This window comes from Hemicordylus capensis, chromosome 8 (genome assembly GCF_027244095.1).
Source record: "Hemicordylus capensis ecotype Gifberg chromosome 8, rHemCap1.1.pri, whole genome shotgun sequence".
In the NCBI taxonomy this organism is placed as follows: Eukaryota; Metazoa; Chordata; class Lepidosauria; order Squamata; family Cordylidae; genus Hemicordylus; species Hemicordylus capensis.
In genome coordinates this window covers 2,242,995-2,264,028 of record NC_069664.1, presented here as the reverse complement: position 1 = coordinate 2,264,028, position 21,034 = coordinate 2,242,995, and the positions used below count along the sequence as shown (strand labels likewise).

The window sequence follows — 21,034 nt, the reverse complement described above, 5'->3', positions numbered from 1 at the left end:
GGAGCTAAACTGTTGCTTATAGTAATAGAAGAGAAAAGATAAAGGGGAAACAGAAAATGAAGACAGGGGTTTCTTTTCAGACTTCGTAACACCATCACAGAACCTTCCCTTCCTCTCGAGGCACCTCCAGATGTGGTCGAACTACAACTCCTATCATCCCCGGCCGCAATGGCTGGGGATGATGAGATCTGCAGTCCAAGATCATCTGGGGACCCATGTTTGAGGACCCCTGAGCTCAGGGGTTCAAGCGCTAGGCATTTTTGCCAGCAATGAATGAAGCCGAGTTTGCTTCCCCCGGTGGATTCTGCTGGAAGAAGAGGTGGGGCGGAACCCGTCATTGGAGTCGCTCAGGAGGACGGCATCAACGGAGACAATGCTGGCTCAGAAGCTGCCTGCTACACGTCAAGCCGCGGCCAAGCCAAGCTGCGACCCATAAATATGCCAACAGCCTCTCCAGGCGTGAGGGGAAAGCTTCGGAAATACTTTCACCAACCTCATCCTTGGGACGGCTGCCCACCCATGAATCAAGCTGGGGCACTGAGCACTCCCCTCCTCCCCAAGTGAGCTCAGCCAGGGTTTAGCACCCGCAGAAGACAAACAGGGAAACTGATGAGCTCAGGGGGGAGTACTGAGTTATTCCAAGCTGACCAGCCCACCGCGTGTTCAAAAGCAGTGGCCTTTGGGGAACCTGGTGGCACAGAAAGGTCTGGCACAAACATCCGAAGGAGTCCTGGAAGCCGGGACGACAGACGGCGCTTTCTCGTGGATAGCTGGGTAAGGCGTCCGCCGTCACTATTTCATTGCAAAATAAATACGTAAAGTTGGCTTACTCTCTGGTCAGACCAGTGGGCCTTCTTGTTTACCTGGAGTTGCAGCAGCTCAGCGCATGCTGGGCTACTCAAGAACCCCCACCGCACCCCCTTTTATCCAACTAGAAACGCCGGGGATTGAACCTGGGACCTCCTGCATGCAAGGCAGGTGCTCTACCAACTGAGCTAGCCAAGGGCTACGGCAGGAAGAGCAGCAGCCATTGCAGGCAGAATCCCTCCAACTAAACCCTTTTTTCTATGACTGGTTATGTGTGCAAAGTTGCCCTTCTGTTGTGAGGAAGAGCCTTTTCCAAATTCAGGTATTCTGCGCCTGAGAAGATGCAGCAACCCCCCACCCCCACTCCCGAGTGGCTTAGTCACAGGCTGGAGCACCCTGGCCAAGTTCAGATGCTCCAAGCAAGTTCCCTCCTCATGCCCAGCTGAATGTAAAGCTTCCTGGTTTCTTAATTTAACCAGTTTCCTATGACATTGAGAAACTAGGGTTTAAGCACAAGCCGGGATTGCAAGCCATATTTTGATCTCAGCTTGCAATCCCAGTTTGTAGGGAACCCTAGTTTCGTGTGTGTGTGTGTGTGTGTGTGTGTGTGTGTGTGTGTGTGTGTGTGTGTCTCCTGATCCCAGAAACTAAGGGGTTGGGGTGTGTTTTTTTTGTATTTACATCACCTGAACTGGCGACTGCATCATAACAACAACAGCTTTATGAACATATAAACTTCTAACAGGGCTTGAAAATTAGATCAGTTCCCAGAAGCAACAGGGTCTAAAGCAGGGAGGCTGCACAATGTCGGACCTCCAGCTGTTTTTGGACTACAACTCCCGTCATCCTCAGCCAAAGGGGCAAACAGTCAGGAATTATGGGAGCTGTAGTACAACATCCGCAGGAAAGCCCCATTTGTGCAGCCCTGCTCTAGGGACCCTCTTAGGAAGGGCAGGAGACACAGTTCTGAAAATGGAAATGCCTCTTTGATGACAAGAGAGAAGCCGGAGTGTGGACTCATTTCAGGGGTGGGGGAAAGGCACATGCAACGAACCGCCACCCAGGGCAACCTTTGCAGTCCTTGCTTCCTTTTGGACTCCCATGACTTGAGGGAATGATACAAGCTTCCACAAAACCAGCCCCTTTCAGTTTTGAGAGAGGCACCAAGGAGAGGCATTTAGTCTGATTAACTGAACACGGATGACTCATTTGGCCTGGCCGTGCATCTGGGTGGACCCAGCAGGGCAGCCTTGGAGGAATTCCCCTTCTCCAAAATGCTAATCCCTCCTTTGGATTGCATACACTTAAGAGTTAGTGTGACAAAGTTGCACAAAGACCAGCCCACTGAACTCAGCTCTCACTGTGGAGAGCTGGTCTTGTGGTCGCAAGCATGACTTGTCCCCCTTAGCTAAGCAGGGTCTGCCCTGGTTGCATTTGAATGGGAGACTAGAAGTGTGAGCACTGTAAGATATTCCCCTCAGGGGATGATGGAGCCACTCTGGGGAGAGGAGAAAGTTCCAAGATAGGGCTGAGAGAGACTCCTGCCTGCAACCTTGGAGAAGCCGCTGCCAGTCTGTGAAGACAATACTACTGAGCTAGATAGACCAATGGTCTAACTCAGTATATAGCAGCTTCCTATGTTCCTATGAACACTTACTTGCTGTTTCGGAGAACTCAGTACGACTTCTGTTCCGAGTACATATGCATAGAACTGGGTTGCAGGCGATTTTTATGTTAGCACAGGAAACAAATCGCACAACATGCTGGACAAGGAGCAGCAATGCTGAACAGGTTCACACAGCAGCTGGTTCAGAGGAAGAGTCCAGATTCCCTCACGCACAAGACAGAAGGGACCCTAATTCAAAGCAGACTAGGAATGGGAGGGCAGCCACAATGGAGGCTGGTCTGCACAGAAGGTGACAAGAGGAGGGATCCTAGTCAGGTTGAGCTTCTGGGCAGGATAGCATCATTCCCCAGGTGGCTTCAGAGGAAGCTAGAACCATGCAGAAGCTGCACCAACTGTTGCAAGTTGGAGAGATGCCAGCCAAGTCAGCAAGGTGGCCTCATCAATGTTTCGGGCTCCACGGCAGTGGTAAAATCCCCACCACCCCTCTTATGCATAAGACACAGTGTCGTAAAAAGGTCCCAGCAGTTACAGTGTAGGAAGACAGATGGTGGCACACCATTTTACTATAGTTACTCAAATACGAGACAACTCTGAATATAAGATGAGCCCCTTCAAATAGAGCTTGAATACAGGTTATGCCCTTATTTACTCAAAAGGAAGAGGACTCTGAATTTAAGATGACACCCCGCACCTCCAGTTTCCAATATTAAAGTACTTGGGAGTCTTTGATTTGGGTAAACACAGTACTTTATGTTCAACATCGGGGAGGGGAAAGAAAGGAGGTCTGGAGATCAGCTGTGCAACATACCCAGCCTTGCTCCCGGTATTGGCAGCTGGCCGCCCAGAAATGGTAACCCCCATGGCTGTGCAAGGGCCACCATAGTCTGGTAGTGAGAGCAGGACGCGGCAAGTTCAGATATCAGACATCGACTGGGCATCCTTTGAGACACTCTGGAGTGGAGGGAAGTGGGACGGGACGGTGGACCACATGGGCACCCCTTCCCTGAAGTGGTCACCTCAGGAGGCAGATTACTGAGACCACAAGATCTTTTTAAGTAATGCCTCTCCTCACACACCTTGTGCAAAGCTTGAAAGAAGCAGAAGGAGAGACAAGGAGGCTGGTGGCAGCCTTCCCACTCTCCTCCCCCCACCCCAGGACCACTTTCAAAGTTTGCAAAGTGGGGTGGCCCCCATCAGGGGCAATGGAGCATTTAATGCCTAGCCCCCCACCCTGACAGCAAACACAGCAGGGAGGCCCACAGGTGGCGGGATTCAGTCTGATGGAGGAAGGGTGCCATCTTCCTGCCCTCCCCTCCCTGCCAAAGTTCAGATTGCAAGCTCCTTGGGGCAAAGGCCTCTCTTTTCTGGTGGCATTATGGCACTATATACAGTGATCATATATACCACTTAATGAGAGAATAGGCCCGTGTGGTAGAGAGGAAATTGAAACTGCGACTCACGGGCTTTTATGTTGTCTGTTTTATTGGGATATCTGGGCCACTTTTATTGAACATGAGCGGCAGGTCTGAAGAGTTCTACACCTCTCTCCTTCCAGGGGACCAAAACTTAACACACAATTTGTTTGGCCAGATTTTGTGCCGCAGCCTGCAAGTTCAGGCAAGAGCTGGTTCAAGATCCTAACTACAATTAAAATTCAAGGATCATAGCATTTATATGTAGATCAAATATTATGGTTATTAGTATTTAATTAGTATTAGGAGACAGATTCTTGAAGTGAAGATGCACGTACGAATATACATATCGTGCTAAATTGTTAATCTGGTCAATGGCTATCTGCTCGTTAGTTGTATTTTGGCTAGTCAAAGACTGTAATAAAGTGATTCATACAGTAATCCCATTATATCAACAGCAGCCCTCTACAAAACCAAGTTAGCACACTCATGATGAACACACCCATGAAATAATCTACAGATGTTCTATAGGATGTAAAGATTTAGAGTATCTGCAGATGGAAGGAGATGACGCACTTCCAAAACTCTTAAGAGGGTGGTGTGGCTTCAACCCTCGTCCTGGAAGCAACATGAGGCCCTCGAGTTGCTTCAGGAGGGAAGCAAACATGTTCCTTTCTTTCCTCAGTCAGATCTGGCCTGGCAGCAGCAGGACATTTGGCAACTTGGAGAGCAGATGAAGGCACACAAGTCATCTGTTTCATTGCAGGAAAGCCAGATGATGAAACCCATTTTGTGTGAGGCAACAGGTGCTCGGAACCAGTAGCTCTGACCGAATGTCAGAGACTTTCTGTTACAGGCTGACAAGAGAATAGCTTCGGATGACTGTGCCCGCCTGCCAGATAACACAGTTTTGGCAAGGGACCTGGATCGTATGACATGGGCCAATGTTCAACAGACTTCAGTGCACCAGTCCTTTCAAAGGAAAGAATCTTGCAAATGGCCCCAAACATGGTGTCATCCACAGATTATAGCTTTTTAAATGGGCAACTCAGTTCCCCATAGATTTGAGGGCATCTTGGCTAGGGGAGGGGACGCTCTATACTGATCTGCTGGGAACAGCAAAGTGTGTAAGAGGAACATGTAGCAATTTAACTTCATGTTGGCTTCCTCTTTCTATCTTTCAGTATCAACTCTTCTGCAGGGAGGGGAGATAGTGCATAGCCTCACCTGCTCTTTAAGGGCCGTAATTCCTCAGATGCAACATAAAAAGTTCTGAGGAACTGCATTTGTAAGAACTTTGAGAGGAGCTTAGGAAGATTGTGAGATACAGTACGCAATTTCCCTCTCCAAATGGATAAGCTGGCTCCCAAATGGTCACAAAAGTGACCACGTTTTCCCAGTTGACTTCGGTGAGCACTGGCACACCGTCTTGTGCATTCAGACGTGCTGCCCATGTTCCAGTCAAAGCAGTCTGTGTGGCTGCCCAGTGCAGCCAGTTTGAAGCCACGCACAAAAGGTCGTCCCGTCCCCCGACCGCAAGGCTGTGTTTCTCTGGGGTCTCGGCTCAAGATACTGTGGCCACTTGGGAATGCAACTGCCTCACTGGGGCTGCAACAAAAAGGTCAGCCAGGGGTGGGTGTTTGCCGTCTGCAGCAAACCACCCCAGCTCCCACCCCATGCCTGCCTGCAGGACTGATACTGGGAAGCATCCTCTTCAAAAGAAGTGCCTCTGTGGTGTGTAATTCCAACACTCTCCATTCTCCAAACCACAAATGAAGTCTCCGACCTGTGCCTGGAATGCACCAGTCTCCAGACGGTGTCTCAAACCAATGTTCCCTTGAACAGGGATTCCCAGATGTTGACTACAACTCTCACCATCCCCAACTGCAAGAGCCTTTGGCTGTGGATTATGCCAGCTGAAGTCAACATTGTCTTATAGCTGCTTCCCTCAAACACAAAGTAATCTTAGGTAGATTTAAAGTAAAGGTAAAGTTGTGCTGTCGAGTCGGTGTCGACTGCTGGCGGCCACAGAGCCCTGTGGTTTTCTTTGGTAGAGTACAGGAGGGGTTGAGCATTGCCTCCTCCCACGCAGTGTGAGATGATGCCTTTCAGCATCTTCCTATATCGCTGCTGCCCAATATACTACCAGCGGGGATTCGAACTGGCAACCTTCTGCTTGTTAGTCAAGCATTTCTCCACTGCGCCACTTAAGGCAACTTCTTAGGTAGACTTAACTAAGAGTTTATTCAGAAACAACTCTTATTGTCTCTTCCCCCACACCCACCGGATCCCCGGCCCGGCAGCAGGGCAGAAGGTTAAAAAAAATTACACACAGCAATAATTGTTAACTGGGTGTGGGTGCCGGGTGGTGGGGGGGAGGTGTATGCATACTACCTTGATACTGGCATCCAGAACAAAGCTCTTTCCGTTCACTGATGATAAAAATTAGAGGGAACCCTGATCTGTAGTCCCAAAATTGCATGCACCATTCTTCGAAATACTGAAGCTGCAGAGGCTAATCCAAAGGGCAGTCTTTTGTATTGAAAAAGACCCTCTGGGGTAATGAAGGCTGGGTATTTGTGAGAACTTTTGAGCAGAGGAATTTGATGATAGGCCAAAGTTGTGAACACTGAGGCCTCTTTCAGAGTAAGCCGCATTTCACTGATATTGGGTAATGGATGGCCATCCATTACCATGTTGGAGTTCTCATCTCGTAAATCTATGCACATTTGAAGTGCATTTGATTTCTGCACAAGAACAATGGGAGAGACCCATTCTGATGGATCAACAGACTCTCTGATGTCAGCATGCTGTAGTCTTAAGAGCTCCTCTCTAAGGGGTTGGCACAATGCTATGGGTACATTCCTCACTTTGTGTTGTTCAGGTAAAGCATTTGCCTTCATCAGAATTTTACATTTGAAGTGTATGGCAGTGTCAGGAGTATCAGCAAAAACATCCAAGAAATCAGCAGTCATATCAGCATATGGATGCTCTATCATCTGTAATACAGGTTCCGTGTTAGATAGGCCTAACACTATCTGTAGATCTTTCTGATGTTTCCAGTCCAATATTGAGACTCCTTTTTGTGACACATACACTTTCCCTTCTGCAGTGTGTCCTTTGCATTCCGGGACAGCAGTGAAGTATCCATTTATGGCAACAGGGGTCCAAATCCCCATGGGTAGATGTCTGAAGGTGCAGATCTGATGTCATAAGGAGTTTCTTGTAAAGTCAATGGGAAATGACAGTATACGGAGAACCAGAATCAGCCAGCATCTGCACTTCATAGCCATTCAGTTTTACTTGGCAATGTGGAGAAGCAGGCTCCAAGTGTCTGTCAGACTTAAGACGCTGTCAGGAAGTGGTTCATCTGCCTCATCCTTATCACATGGTGAACCAGTAATGAGGTGAACAGCAGACTTGCAAAGCTTAGCAAAGTGCCCCCTTTTCTGCACCACTTGCAAGTGACCTTCTGTGCAGGACAGTGGGCAAAGTTGGCTTTGTGGGCAGATCTCCATATCGGTAGCTCCTCCTTCCTTGTGCTGCCACTTTCAGGAGCAGTGCCATAAGAGAAGATTTAGCCTGAATTTCAGCCTGAATTTCAGGAGCTTGAGTTTGGGGTACCAAAGAGAAAGATTTGGGCGAAGAACATTTTCCACCCTCCTAGCCATCTTTATAACTTCACCCAAGGCATGTTTCTGCTCCAGGAGCAGTTAGCAGTCATTTGCTTTCACAACAATCTGATCCCTGATCAGTTCATCGGTAAAGTTGGCAAACTCTCAGGTTACCCTTAAGGCATGCAATGCTGTGACATACTGCGAGATTCAACAGGCAGTAGCGATCCAGGACTGCTTGTAATGTTCAGCAATCAAAGCCGGGTTGAAATGAGTATATAGGGCTTGGAGGGCAGCTTCATAATGGCCGGCATCCCCTTCCAAGTTGGAAGGAAAGGGCAAATAAGTATATCTACTAGCTTAAGTACTTGATGGCTTCCCCTCACCCCCTCTCACCTCAGAGGTCTCTCCACCCTCACCTGAGCCACACTCCTGCTCTGCCTCCAGCCCGTTGCTTCCATGCCCCAACCCCCTGCACAGAAAAGCCTTGCATCAGGAGTCTACAGTGGCAAAGTCCAGGCCCAGGTTTACTGCCTCCTCTGCTGTAGGAGAGAATGGCGCCTCCCATCATGCCGTCCCTTCCAGCTTCTCCATCTCAGGAAAGGCAGCATTTTAACGTCCTGCCTCCTTGATCAGATGTGGTGTCCTTGGTGGGGCCTGCAATAATTAACCGATCAAAAGGCCGTGCCGCTTGGGTGCCCTGGCTGAGGAGGAGCCCAGCGGTGGACCAAGAACAAAGGGCAGCCTGTCCAAAGAGGCCAGAGTTGCTCACACTCTGCTCCAGAACTACCCTCCAAGCTCTTCTGCACAGTCCCCCAAGCAGAGCGATAATGGCAAGAGGAACTCACCCCATCACTGCCTAGAACCTAGGAAGCTGCCATATACTGAGTCAGGCCATTGGTCTATCTAGCTCAGTCTTGTCTTCACAGGCTGGCAGCGGCTTCTCCAAGGTTGCAGGCAGGAGTCTCTCTCAGCCCTATCTTGGAGATGCTGCCAGGGAGGGAACTGGGAATTTAGATGCTCTTCCCAGAGCGGCTCCTTCCCTTGAGGGGAATATCTTACAGTGCTCACACTTCTAGTCTCTTATTCATATGCAACCAGGGCGGACCCTGCTTAGCTAAGGGGACAAGTCAGGCTTGCTACCACAAGACCAGCCCTCCTCTCCTGGAGTTGGAACGTACACCATCTTTCAGACCCACCCACTCTCTTCTCCAGAGCAGAAGTGGAAAGTGCTAAGAGGAAACCATGCAGAAATCCAAGAGCTGAGCATCACTTTGAGAGGCCAGCCCTGAGGGTCACTCTCCCCTCACCCCGCCCTGCACCCTGGCCAAACGAAACTGTGCACTGCTTCCCTTTTCCTGCTTCTTTTTGTCCTCCTAGAAGACTCTGGATTTCTCCAGCCCTCTCCACGTGTGGTGTTGAACTGTCCATGTGTTGTTCACACGTTTCATGGAATGCAAGTACAGCAGTACACTCAGGCGTGTACAAACAGGGGGTTCAGTGGGCCACCAGTGTCTGGGGGGGGTCACACCCTGCCGTACCCTCCTCCCCCTGGCCTTTGCAGCCCCGGCCAGCAAACTACCCGCCCGCTGTCAACTTGCTTCCCTTTGCTGAGCCACAATGCAGGACGGCGACACCACCACATCGGCTTCTGTTCTCGCTGTGACATCGCTGGACCAGGTCACTGCTGCTAGAGGCAGGCAGGATGGACGGCCACTGTAACGCAGTGCAGCCGTTTGACAGCTTCCACATGGAGGTCAGACCACCAGGAAGGCAAAAAAGTGGGCGAGGTACACTACAGAGGGCGGTCCAGAGTCCCTGCTCATTCATAAGAACAGCCCTGCTGGATCAGGCCCAAGAAGGCCCATCTAGTCCAGCATCCTGTTTCACACAGTGGCCCACTGAGAAGGGCATGCCCTCTCTCCTGCTGTGACTCCCCCGCAACTGGTACCCAGAGGCACCCTGCCCCCAAGACTGGAGGTGGCCTAGAGCCCTCCGACTAGTAGTCGTCAATAGACCTCTCCTCCATGAAGTTATCCAAACCCCTCATAAAGCCATCCAGGTTGTTGGCTGTCACCACACCTTGTGGCAGAGAATTCCACAAGTGGATTATGCGTTGTGTGAGAAAGTACTTCCTTTTGCTGGTCCTAAATTTCCCGGCAATCAGTTTCATGGGATGACCCCTGGTTCTAGTATTATGTGAGAGGGAGAAGAATTTCTCTCTATCCACTTTCTCCACCCCATGCATGATTTTATAGACCTTTATCATGTCTCCCTGCAGTTGTCTTTTTTCTAAACTAAATAGCCCCAGGTGTTGTAGTCTTGCCTCATAAGAAAGGTGCTCTAGGCCCCTGATCATCTTGGTTGCCCTCTTCTGTACTTTCTCCAGTTCCACAATGTCCTTTTTAAGATGTGGTGACCAGAATTGTACACAGTACTCCAAGTGTGGTCGCACCATAGTTTTGTATAAGGGCATTATAATATTAGCAGTTTTATTTTCAATCCCCTTCCTAATGATCCCTAGCATGGAATTGGCCTTTTATTTTTATTTTTTTTTACAGCTGCCACACATTCCAGGCTGCAGCCATCCCTTTTAAGTTGAGATGGAGAAATCTGGGGAAAGCTTGCAAGGCAAAAACCAGGAAGCCACCTGGGCATGTCAGAATAATGCCTGGCTTTTCATGTTCTGGATGCAAGCAGCAGAGACGTGGGCAGATGGACCACAGGCAGGGGGGAATCTGTGAGCATGGCCTGTCCAACCACCCCACCCTGGGGGCTTTCAACCTAGCACGGACTTGCAACAAAAAGAGGTCTTTGGATCCACTCTCAGCATCCAAGCCAAGAGGATGCTGACCAGTTGGAAAGTGTTCTAAGCTGAGCAGTGAGAGGGATGGAGGGGTGTAGAAGACAGGGGCACAGAAACAGACACAGGACATTCCACAGGATGGGGGAAACGGAGAGAAATGCACTGCTGTCCTCCTTAAGCTCCCAAAAAGGAGCAAAGTTACCTTAGCCACTGGAGAGAGAAGCTGCAGCAGAGAGGGGCTGCAGTTCCGTGGCAGAGCAGCTGCTTTGCACGCAGAGAGCCCCAGGTTCAAGCCCTGAAGCCCCTTCAGATAAGGCAAGGAAAGCCCTCTCTGCCTCACGTTTTGGAAAGCAGCTGTTGCCGGTCCGAGTAAATAAGACCAGTCCACACGCAGACCAGGAGCTTGACTCACCAGGACAGCTTCCTATGTTTACCCTCCACACACTTATTAAGGAAAACAGGAAATAGATCATAGTTCAAACACCTACTCCACTATTCTTGTCTGTCAAGGAACCGAGAGCCGTCTAAGCAATGGAATGGAACAGGGTGTGAAACATGAAGCCAAGAGGAGCGTTTGCTTCGAAAAACCTGCAAGCAGATATCTCACAGACTGGCTGCTTCGGTCCACACAGAGAGACCTTTGCTTTGTCCCAGCAGCAGATGGAAACCTTGTTCATTCATCAGAATAAAGTGGTTCAGCTTCAAGTACGAGAAGATACGACAGAAACCTTAGCCCGATTCAGACATTACATTGTACACGTGTCTGTACACAGCGACACTTTTTGGGATGAATGACTATGTGGGTGCTTGCTTGGAAAGTGAACCCGGAGACAGCCGCCCTCAAAGCAGGGTACAGATGGGAAGTGTACTGCTGCTGTACATGGATTATGCGTGCGCATGGCTGCACATGTGTATGCACTGGGCACATATTGTCCACACATTGAATGCAACAGGCTTCAATAATTAACTGGCAGAGTTTCTTTCAGTCAACCTTTTCTCCAAACATGGCTGGCCAAGGCACAAGACTCCTTCAGCTTTTAATTAAATGGATGACTCTGTTGTGAAACCTCCTACCAAACTGCTGTTTCAGTAGCTTTCATTTGTAGGTTGATTTTACACACAGCCCTCCTCCATTTTGCCAGGAATGTCAAGGAAGGAATTGCACCTGCCCATGCACTGGCCTCAGCCACTTTCCTGGGAAGTTTCCAGTTCAAGGTGGCAGGTTCGGGGGAGGGAGGGAGGGAGAACAGGAGGGTTCCTTACACTGCCTGCAATTCAAGTCTGCTCTGTACTCTGAGCCTTTTTCGGGTGTATCTGCAAGCCACAGAGCTTGGAACACAAAGACAGCAGCAGTTTGAATAGATCAAACGGGGAATTACAACAGCCTAATCTACTGATCAATAAACTGTTTGCCTGGGGTTGGTCTATTTCCAGTTGAGCCCTTGGGCCACACCTGCTGGCAGAGATTATGGGATGCTTCTGAAGCTGTCCTCCTCTACTTGTGTTTTGAAAACACTTGTCCTTTCCTACGGGCGGTTTTCAAAATGCTTGCAGAGAAGTCACCCCAAACAAGAAAGGCCAAAGAGACAAGTCTTTGTAACGCCAATTCACACATTTCATTTTGAATATCTGCACCCAAGATCTCTTACAGGTACACCTAGAAATGTACATGTGAATGCAACAGACAGGCATCATACAGGCACTCTCAGGGAACACAGGCCCCCAACCAAGAGAGGCTTCCAACACTGCAGAGCATAGCCACAAACCAGGCTTGCCACCGGGTGCTCTGCTACTGCCAGACATGGCTACCCGATCAGAGTCCGTGACCTGTCCAGTGGAGGTTTCCAACACGTGACAAGGCTTCTGCATTTTTAGATGTGTGCCTTAAACAGGGTTGGCCAACCTGAGGCTCTCCAGCTGCCGTTGGCCTACAACTCCCATCATCCCCAGCAGCTGCAACACCACTGGAGAGTCTCAGGTTGGCCAACCCATGCAAAACCTAACGAGTGAAAGCGTCCCACGTGCCTATGCGACACAAATGTCCACTCAGTGGGATACCTGGGTTTGTCGTCGTGCCGATGTGTCCCTTAATGACAGGAGCCGCGCCTTCAGCCACTTCCTGGTTCCTTGCCCACCGACAGGCTCTTACGAAATAAAAACAGCCACACTCACTGCACCACGGGCCCTATGAGGTTCCTGCCAAGCCAGCAGTCACAGCTGCTATCTATATAAAACAGCCAAGTATAGGTAAAGGTTGCCAGTCATTGTGGCTACCAGAAGACACAACGCTGATGCTGCTGTTACTCTCGCCTGGCAATGGGTAAGCGGCCTCCTAGGAAATGGGGCCATCTATCAGAAAGACCGGCGGCTTCTCTTCAAGCTGACTTCCTAAGGAAGAAGACTAGCACTTCGCATTCACAAAGCGTTTTTTACTGTTCATATACTTGGTATAAACCACAGCTCAGTGGAAGAGCCTCTGCTTGGCAGGCAGAAGGCCCCGGATCCCGTCCCCCGCAGGATCTCCAGGTAGGGCTGGGAGTGACTCCTGCCTGCAACCCTGCGGCTAGACAGTGCAGTTAGATGGGTCAGGGGTCTGATTCAGTCTATGGCAGCTTCCTAGGCTCTTAATCTTGACAACAGCCCTGCAAGGAAAGCAAGCAGTACATGACCCCCATATTGCGGGGTGGGGGGAGGACCTGGCGGGGGAGTGATTTGCCTCAGGCCAGCCAGTGAGTTCATGCCACAGGTGAAATTCACAAGCCAGAGAGCAGTTCTCAGTCTTTGCTCAGACGTGGAACTGGTGTGGTGCAGAGTGGTCATCTGCTCAAATATGCCCCTCAAATGTTTTCAGCAGTTTATTCTGCAAAACATACTTGTTTCACCTTCTCTTTTGCTCTCTGGGGCCAAAGAACCACCACCATCTATGCCAGGGGTGGGTAACTTGAGGCTTCCCAGCTGCTGGACTACAACTCCCATCATCCCCAGTTGATGGGAGCGGCAGTCCGACAAGAGCTGGAGAGCCTCAGGCTGACCACCCCTGGTCTGTTCCCACATTCTCTCTCTCTCTTTCTCTCTCTCACACACACACACACAGAGGGCAGGGTCCTCAAGTAATGGCTAGTATGTCTGAGTGGGTAGTTGCTCAGCAAATGCAGCATCACAGCCAGAACTGGCAGCCGTCTTAAAGCACAAGCCCTTCAGCTGTGTGTCTTCATACAATCAGATGCTCGCCAGCCATCTCGTGTAGCATCACAGAGCATAAAGAGGCTAGTTCACATACAGCTGTGCAGCGGACCACAAATGTAGGCTTCGCTCACTAGCCGGCCATTATTTGTGGTTGCCACCAACGCCCTCTCTTCCCCCAGATCATTTTCTGGCACCCAGGCAGGGGCCTTAGGAGAGAAGCGGGTCTTCCGTCCCTTGCACTGGGAGATGGAGAGGGTGAGGAACAGTCGAGGTCCTCCCCGCCTGCTCAGAGAGGAGCCCTGCTGTTTCATCGTTGCTCAGAAATGGCAGTGCAGAGGAGCCCTCTGGGAAGGAGATCTGTGTGGTGCTGGTGTCCTGCTCACCAGAGGGCTGGGGGCACCCACTGGCAAGTGGATCTGCAGACCCCCTGAACATCTGGTAGCAACTGTGAACATTCCCAAACATCTGTGAACTCAACCCATCCAATATCTGCCTATGTTCCAATCTATGCAGGCTTTGCTTTTGTCAAATTCAAGATTATTTTTCAGGTGCCCCCAAACCCATGGCGGCGGGGGGAGGAATACCTAACAGCACAGCTCCCAAGACAACCCTCACAAACAGTCAAACAGGGGTAGACGTTCTACAGGCTGCTTGATGGGGGTTCTGCAGAAGACATTTCTGGGGGATTTTGTCTACCAGCTTTACTTCTTCCTGGTACAGTTGAGGTGTAGCAGGAAGAGGACCTGTTGACATCACTTTACTTCCGGCTCCCCCCTGATTGTGTTGGCCAATTTCCCCGAAAGACTTTGTGGGCTAACATGCAGCAAGGCATTGTGCAGGTCCCATCTGGGGCAACTGCATGTGTGGACAGACTGACACAGACCAAGCACTGGTTGATGCCACCATCAAGCCATGTGTCTGCAATCAAGCAGCCCTTGCAGAAAGAAAGACACCGAAGCCTGAGCTGCCGCCAGCTGGACTCTGGCTCCATTGGCACACTGGAGCACACTGAGCAACGGCAACAACAAAAATCCAACCCCAGGGCACTCCAAAGTGCACGACGCACAAGTTACAACAGCGATCTTCACTAGTTTCCAAGCGGGCAAAAACCCTTCAGTGGAGACCCACAGTGCGGGCCTCCACACAGTGCTGCGCTTCTTTCAGTGCTGGGCGGGCCCATGGAGAGAGAGGCTGCCTTCTGAAGAGCCCTGAAGGGAAAGCACCAGGAAGGGCTTCGGGCTTCGCTTCCCCGCACTCTGTGCTTGCCTTGCAACAGGACTCCGTTCCCCACCCGGCCTCAGTGCTCGACAAACCACAGCACTGCGCAGGGGGAACAATCATCTCTGCCTGGTGCCAGAGGGTGGGGGGGGGAGTATTCCGCTTCACGCGGGCCCAACCCATTAGTCAGGGAGCCATACTTATGGTTGATGGGGGCTGCCATTGGCCCCACAGTGAAGAGCACTGAATTAATTGTAGCCTGGTCCTAAACAGGTCTACACATGCAGTCATCCCCGCTGAACTCCAAGGCACGTATTGGTTTATTGGTCCCATTTATATAATGCCTTCTAGAGCCAGCAGTGATGTAGTGGTTAGAGTGCTGGACCAGGACCGGGGAGACCCGAGTTCAAATCCTCATTCAGCCATGAGACTTGCTGGGTGGCTCTGGGCCAGTCACTTCTCTCTCAGCCCAACCCACCTCACAGGGTTGTTGTGAAAGAGAAACTCAAGTATGTAGTACACCGCTCTGGGCTCCTTAGAGGAAGAGCGGGATATAAAAATGTAAAAAATCCAAACTACCCCCCCCACCACCACAAAATCATATAAACAGATTAAAGTGGTAATGTTATTAATTACCATTAATAAAACTTTAACACATCATAAACTAAAAGCCTGATTAAAAACAATCAGAGATGGGCAGGTTCTGATTTTCATTTGGGAGTGCGTTCCAGAGCCTCAGGGCACCCCTAAGGAAGGCCACATTTTTGGGTCGCCATCAAACAAGCTGGTGGCAACTGCACCCGGATGTCCCCTGATGACCTTAATAGGTGGCGGGGTTGACAAAGAAGGCGCTCTCTTAAATAAGTTCCTTACTGTGAAATAAGCCATCTTAATCACCCAGAACTGGGGAAGCAAGCATCCTTTTAGGAATGTTTCTCGGGCCCCAGACCCGTGATTGCTGGCCACTTTTACTCTAGTGCACCAGGTATGCAGAAAACTTCTTAGCAATGAATATTTTTAATTAGAATGTCTTCGACCCTGATGCTCTTGCCACACAAAGCTGCTTGCAATAGAAGGAAAACCAACACAAATCAATAAACAGACATCAGGAGCATTACAGCAGTAAAAATAGACATAACAGCAGCCCTGCTGGATCAGCCCACCTAGTCCAGCATCCCGTTTCCCACAGTGGCCCACCAGATGCCTCTGGGAAGCCCACAGGCAAGAGGTGAGGGCATGTCCTCTCTCCTGTAGGGATATGCACGGAACCAGTTCGGAAGCTCTTTATGGAGCTCCAAACCGGTTCGAACTTTCTTCTGGTTCGAAGGTGGGGGGTTGACTTTAAGGGCAGGGGAGGGTGCACTTACCCCTCCCTCCACTTCCCACCCTGCTGCCCCGTTGGCCCCGACATCAGCAGAAGTACCCAAAGTGCCTGTGCACGTTGTGCTTGCGTGCCTGACGTGCATGCTCGCAGGCACGTCGGCTACTTCTGCCAACATAGGGGCCGACCGACGAAGCAACAGGGCAGCAGGGAGGTACGTTGCCGCCTTGATGGACCCTTTGCAAACAGAGCACCCTCCCCACCCTTAAAGTCAACCCCCCACCCGCCTTTGAACTTGCCCCACCCGGTTCTGCACACATCCCTACTCTCCTGCTGTTGCTCCCCCTGCAACTGGTATTGAGAGGGATACCTTGCCTCTGAGGCTGGCGGTGGCCTCCACAACAGGAAGCCAGACCACATTTAATATAAGCCGCCAATCAGCAGAGCAGAGACAGTTCCCCCCGGAGTTCTCAAATGTACGTCCCCAGCTATTTTTGGACTAAAACTCCCAGCATCCACAATGGCTGGGGATGATGGGAGTTGTAGTCCAACATCCTCTGGGGACAAAAGTTTGCGAACCCCGAGCTAGTCAAACTTGAATGTTTGGGGAATACTTCAGGATGCACAAGTTAAGCCAGGCTTTGACAAATTTCCTTTGGCTCTAGGAGTCAGCCCCGAAAGTCTGGGAGGCAAACTGTGGGTGCTTGACAATACCGACACACTGTGTGGATGGGGAGCTCTTTATCCCCTTTGCAAAGGGCTACCTGTGCACACAGAGATGTTGTTAAGTAACTCTGCCTCTGAATATGCTGGTCTAGGCGGCACCGTTAAGTGTTCTAGGCGCTGTGGCTCCCGGCACTTGGGGAGGAGAGCTGGTCTTGTGGTAGTGAGCATGAATGACTCCCTTTGCCAAGCAGGGTCCACCCTGGTTCCCATTTGGATGGGAGACTGGATACCAATACTGTCAGGTATCTTCGGGGATGAGGCCATGGCTAAGAGGCAGAACATCTGCTTTGCTTGCAGAAGGTCCCGGGTTCAATCCCTTCCCTGGAAGCATCTCCCGGGAAAGATGCCTGCCTGGGACCTTGGAGTCAGCACAGACAATGCTGAGCTAGATGGGCCAAGGGTCTACTCAGCAGCAGGCAGCTTCCTATGTCCCTATTTGTCAAGCCCCGAGTTAAGCACCAACACATACCCCTGGAGTATAAGGAGGACAAGGTGTAACTGTTAAATGCAGACTTCCAGTGCTTTGCTCAAACCCTCCTGCGCTCACTTTCCTGGGAATTTCCCCCACCCGTCCATGTTCTTCAAACCCTCGCCTTCCCCAATGCCAGTTGCCATTTCAAAAGCCAGCCGCTCAGCATCACCAATGAAAGTGGAAGCCAAAACCTCTTCTCCTCCGCCCCACTTACTTTGTTGGTCATTTTTAAACCTATAATTTCTGCCACGGGCTGCCGAGCTCTACAGACTTCAGAAGCACTCTTGGACTGCTCTGAATCTTCAACAGGAGCCCCCCCCCCCCAACGGCTTCTTGCTGACCCATCCAGCGGGATGTCACTCCGGCTGCAATTCTATCCACCCTCCCCTGGAAGCAAGCCCCACTCAACTCAGACTTTCTTCCAAGTAAACCTGCGCAGGACCAGGCTGCAGAGTCCAATTTACAAGTCATCATCTTGCATGCACCCAGGAGTGGGCACCCAAGTCAGACTTGCTTTTAAGACACACACACAGAACTGATGCCGCCTTGCACGATAAGGGGTTCTCCCTTATAAGTCAGGGGTTCAGCCTTGGGGGGCCTTGATGCTGCTGGACCACATCAACCCCTGCCAGAACGGCCAAAGGCATCTGAGGACCCAAGGCTGGGATTGGGAAGCCCTGCACTACAACATCCCATAATAGCCCGGCCTCACTTGCCCAGTGACACCCTTTCGAGGTGTGAGCTCCGTGTTCTTGCTTCAAGCGCTTCTACAGCCCCATCTCCAATTATCCAGTTATTTCCCATTAAGAATAAAGGCAATAAGAATAAAGGCAATTAAGAATTAACCCGCACAATAATTAAAAGGAGACAGGCATGGAGATGGACCCTGCAATGCCCTTTTCCTTCTTTTTTTAAGAGGCCCTCATCTCCTTACAAGGAGCCACACAGGTGATCAAAAGGGACAAAATGCATCCCAGCATCCATGGTTCAGCCACCAGAACAATTCTCATGAGAAACCAAAGAAGAACACAAGAGGGGAAAAAGAGCAGGAGATACTCCGGAATGCAGGGCGGGGGGGGGGGACATCGGAGGCGGGCAGGGAGGGAGGAGGGAGGGAGGGAGGGAAGAGAGAATGTAATCCGATTAAGTAGGACATTTCAGCAGCCGGTGACCAACTTGGGCAAGTGGGTCGGTGAAGGGCCACATTCTTCTCTCAAGCAGCAAAACCAGCAGAATCTTGGGGCGCCCTAGAAGCTTGCAAAGGCCTGTCGCCACCGATCATTTTCACGGGGCAGGCGTTCCGGGGGCTACCTTCGAAAAGCAGGTGGTCCTTCGCAAGGCACCGCGCGCTTATCACCTGCTTCCCAGCGGGATGCGGGGGCAGGGCCCTCGAGGGTTTAACCCTGCCTGCCCCTGCTGTGGCTGGGTCGATAATGAGATGGAGATAAGAGGAGACACACCATTGATTTGGGGGAGCACCCACCCCATGAGGCTCCGAAGGGTTTACTTGGGAGTAAAAGGCTTCGGAGCGTGCTGTCCGTTTCGCAGCGTGGGAAATTCGGACACAGCCACGATTCCCAAAGGCAGACACAGTTCACGAGCAAAGAGATGTGAAAGGAAACGGTGGAGAAGCAGAAAGGAAGTCCTATCGAAACCAATGTGTTTACTTTCGAGTAAACCTTTCACTCACGCTCTTCAGAATAACGCTAGAGAGGCTGGCGCAGCCTCGATCCCAGGCACGTTCACCCCAAGTCTCCCAACCAGAGGAGAAGGAAACGGCAGCGTCTTCGCACACAGGGTTTCCGAAAGAGCACCGGCTCGTTTCTCCGCTCCGCGGGGCTTACTCGTGAGTAAGCACGCGCCAGAGGGAAAGGAGCTCGTCCCCTCGCTTCTCCACGGCAAGGAGAAACAAGGCGGGCAGGAGAGACGCGGCGGGCTTACCGAGGGCGAAGAGGGCGACTTCGGCGGTGGCCGCGCTGACCATCTTGGCGGGCGGGCGGGCTGCGCTCCTGGCCAGGCTCGAGCGGAGGCCGAGGGGGCGGACTCACCTTTCCACCGCTTGGCCCCGAGCGCAGCCGACCATGCCCGGCCGGGGGCTGGCGGAGGTGCCGCTGTCCGCTGGAGCGTCCCCCGCAGCGGGGTGAGGAGGAGGAGGAGGAGGAGGAGAGCCGCCCGTCGAGGCGCGCCTCCGAGTCGGCTGCCAATGAAGGGGGCGAGAAAAGGGGCTCGCCTGGTCGACGACGCAGAGTGCAGCTGCGGGCGGGCGAGCGGCCGGCAGGGGTTGCTCCAACTGCTGCTGCTGCTGCTGCGCCCGAACTGCCGTCGAAGAGGAGGAGGCCGGGGTAGAGAATGCCGGGCTGCTTCCAGGTGTGCTGCGGGGTGAGCGGCCAGCCGGGCTCCTCCTCCGCACCGCCCTCGCTCCTCCACGCCCCCCGGCGGGCTGGTTGGCTCGCGCTCGGCGCCGCGGAGGGAGGCGAGGCCCGGTGCGGGGCGGCTGCAGGGCGCCGGGGGAGCGCTAGGCGGCGCGGGCGAAAGTTCACGTCGGGGCTGAGCCCAGGAGCAGCCCTGGGAGCCGGAGCCGCCCCACACGGACGCGCCCCCCGCCCTGCCCTGCGCGTGGAGCGGGAGTGGCCCGGGGCGCTCGGGCGAGAGCCGGGGGTGCTCGCCGCCTCCGAGGGGCGCCCTTGGGCCCGACCGCCGAGCGCCGCGCTCTCCTCGCCGTGCCCGCCTTGTGTGCAGTTGTGGTGCTGCTGCGAGGGGCGCAGCTCGCGGGGAGGGGGCCTGCGCTCGCTCCTCTGGGGAACGGGGGGGCCGCCGGGCTCTTTGACCCAAGCGCGCCATTCGAGCGGCCCCCGCGTTGAAGCGTGGGCTCTCCCCCGAAAAGTGGCCCCTGCTCTGAAAACGGTGAAACTCACTGCTGCGAGGGGTACCCATCCCCACCGTGGGTTCCCCGAGACTGTAGGACTACAACTCCCATCTCCACGGCAATGCACCGGAGGGTGATGGGAGCTGTTGTCCATACACACACACCTGAGGCCCGGCTTTCGTTTCTGTCTGCCTCACCATTCCTCGGTTGCATCAGAACACGTTTTGCCGCTGAAGCCCCCCCCCCCCGCAGTCATTTGCACCCATTTTATTCGCGGAAGCTGAACCCCAGAAAGTGTGTGTGGTGATCGGCTCGTGAGAATGACTCAGCACTTGGTGCATCCCAGAGGGAAGGAGCGGGGCCCTCGCCGACATGTAGTTTCGGGCTGCTGAACAGACAGTTCTCAACTGCAAACTGCCAGCTCAAAGTTGGGAGTGAAAAAGTCAGGGGGTGGGGGTGGGAACAAAGCTGCCCCCCCCCCGCCCAGCTGCCCTTATTTTGCAGCGGTGGCATCTGCTGCCGTCCTTTTGGTGGTGGCGGCGGCCACAGTCTCCCCTTCCCAACAACAGTTCCCTTTCCCAAAGAGACAGTGTCCTCAATAACTTCGTGGGGGTGGGCTTCTGGTGAAAAACGGTGCCCCCCACTGGAAGCTATTATTTCCCCCAGGGCTATAATACATACTGATGTAGTGCCACTCAGAGCAGATCCTGGGGTAGAAGTTGCCTCCCTCCACCAGGAGGAGTGCCCCCTCATTTTGCACAAACCCCCTCCCCTATTTTCAGTGAGTATTACTGGGGCAGAGAAAACAGAGGTGCAGTGGCATCTCAGGTCAGCCTTCACTCATATTTGCAAATCCATTCCTTTCTTCCCAGACTAAGGTTGCCAACTTTTCAAACAGCTGCTGTAACTGTACCTCTAGCAGGTGGCTTGGAGTGCCGCTAGCAGGCAGTCTTCACATTTATTTCCAAGTGGTGAAAAG

General features: G+C 52.2%; 1 protein-coding gene across 1 annotated transcript in view; it reads right to left on the bottom strand.

The window, feature by feature from the left end:
- The window catches only part of TGFA (transforming growth factor alpha), a 47,659-nt gene extending 27,536 nt beyond the window's left edge, over positions 1-20,123 (bottom strand). Inside the window, exon 1 of the mRNA XM_053269790.1 lies at positions 19,238-20,123. Within this exon, the coding sequence (XP_053125765.1) occupies positions 19,238-20,123 (886 nt within the window). The remainder of the gene's footprint in view (positions 1-19,237) is intronic.
- Positions 20,124-21,034: the final 911 nt, after the last annotated feature.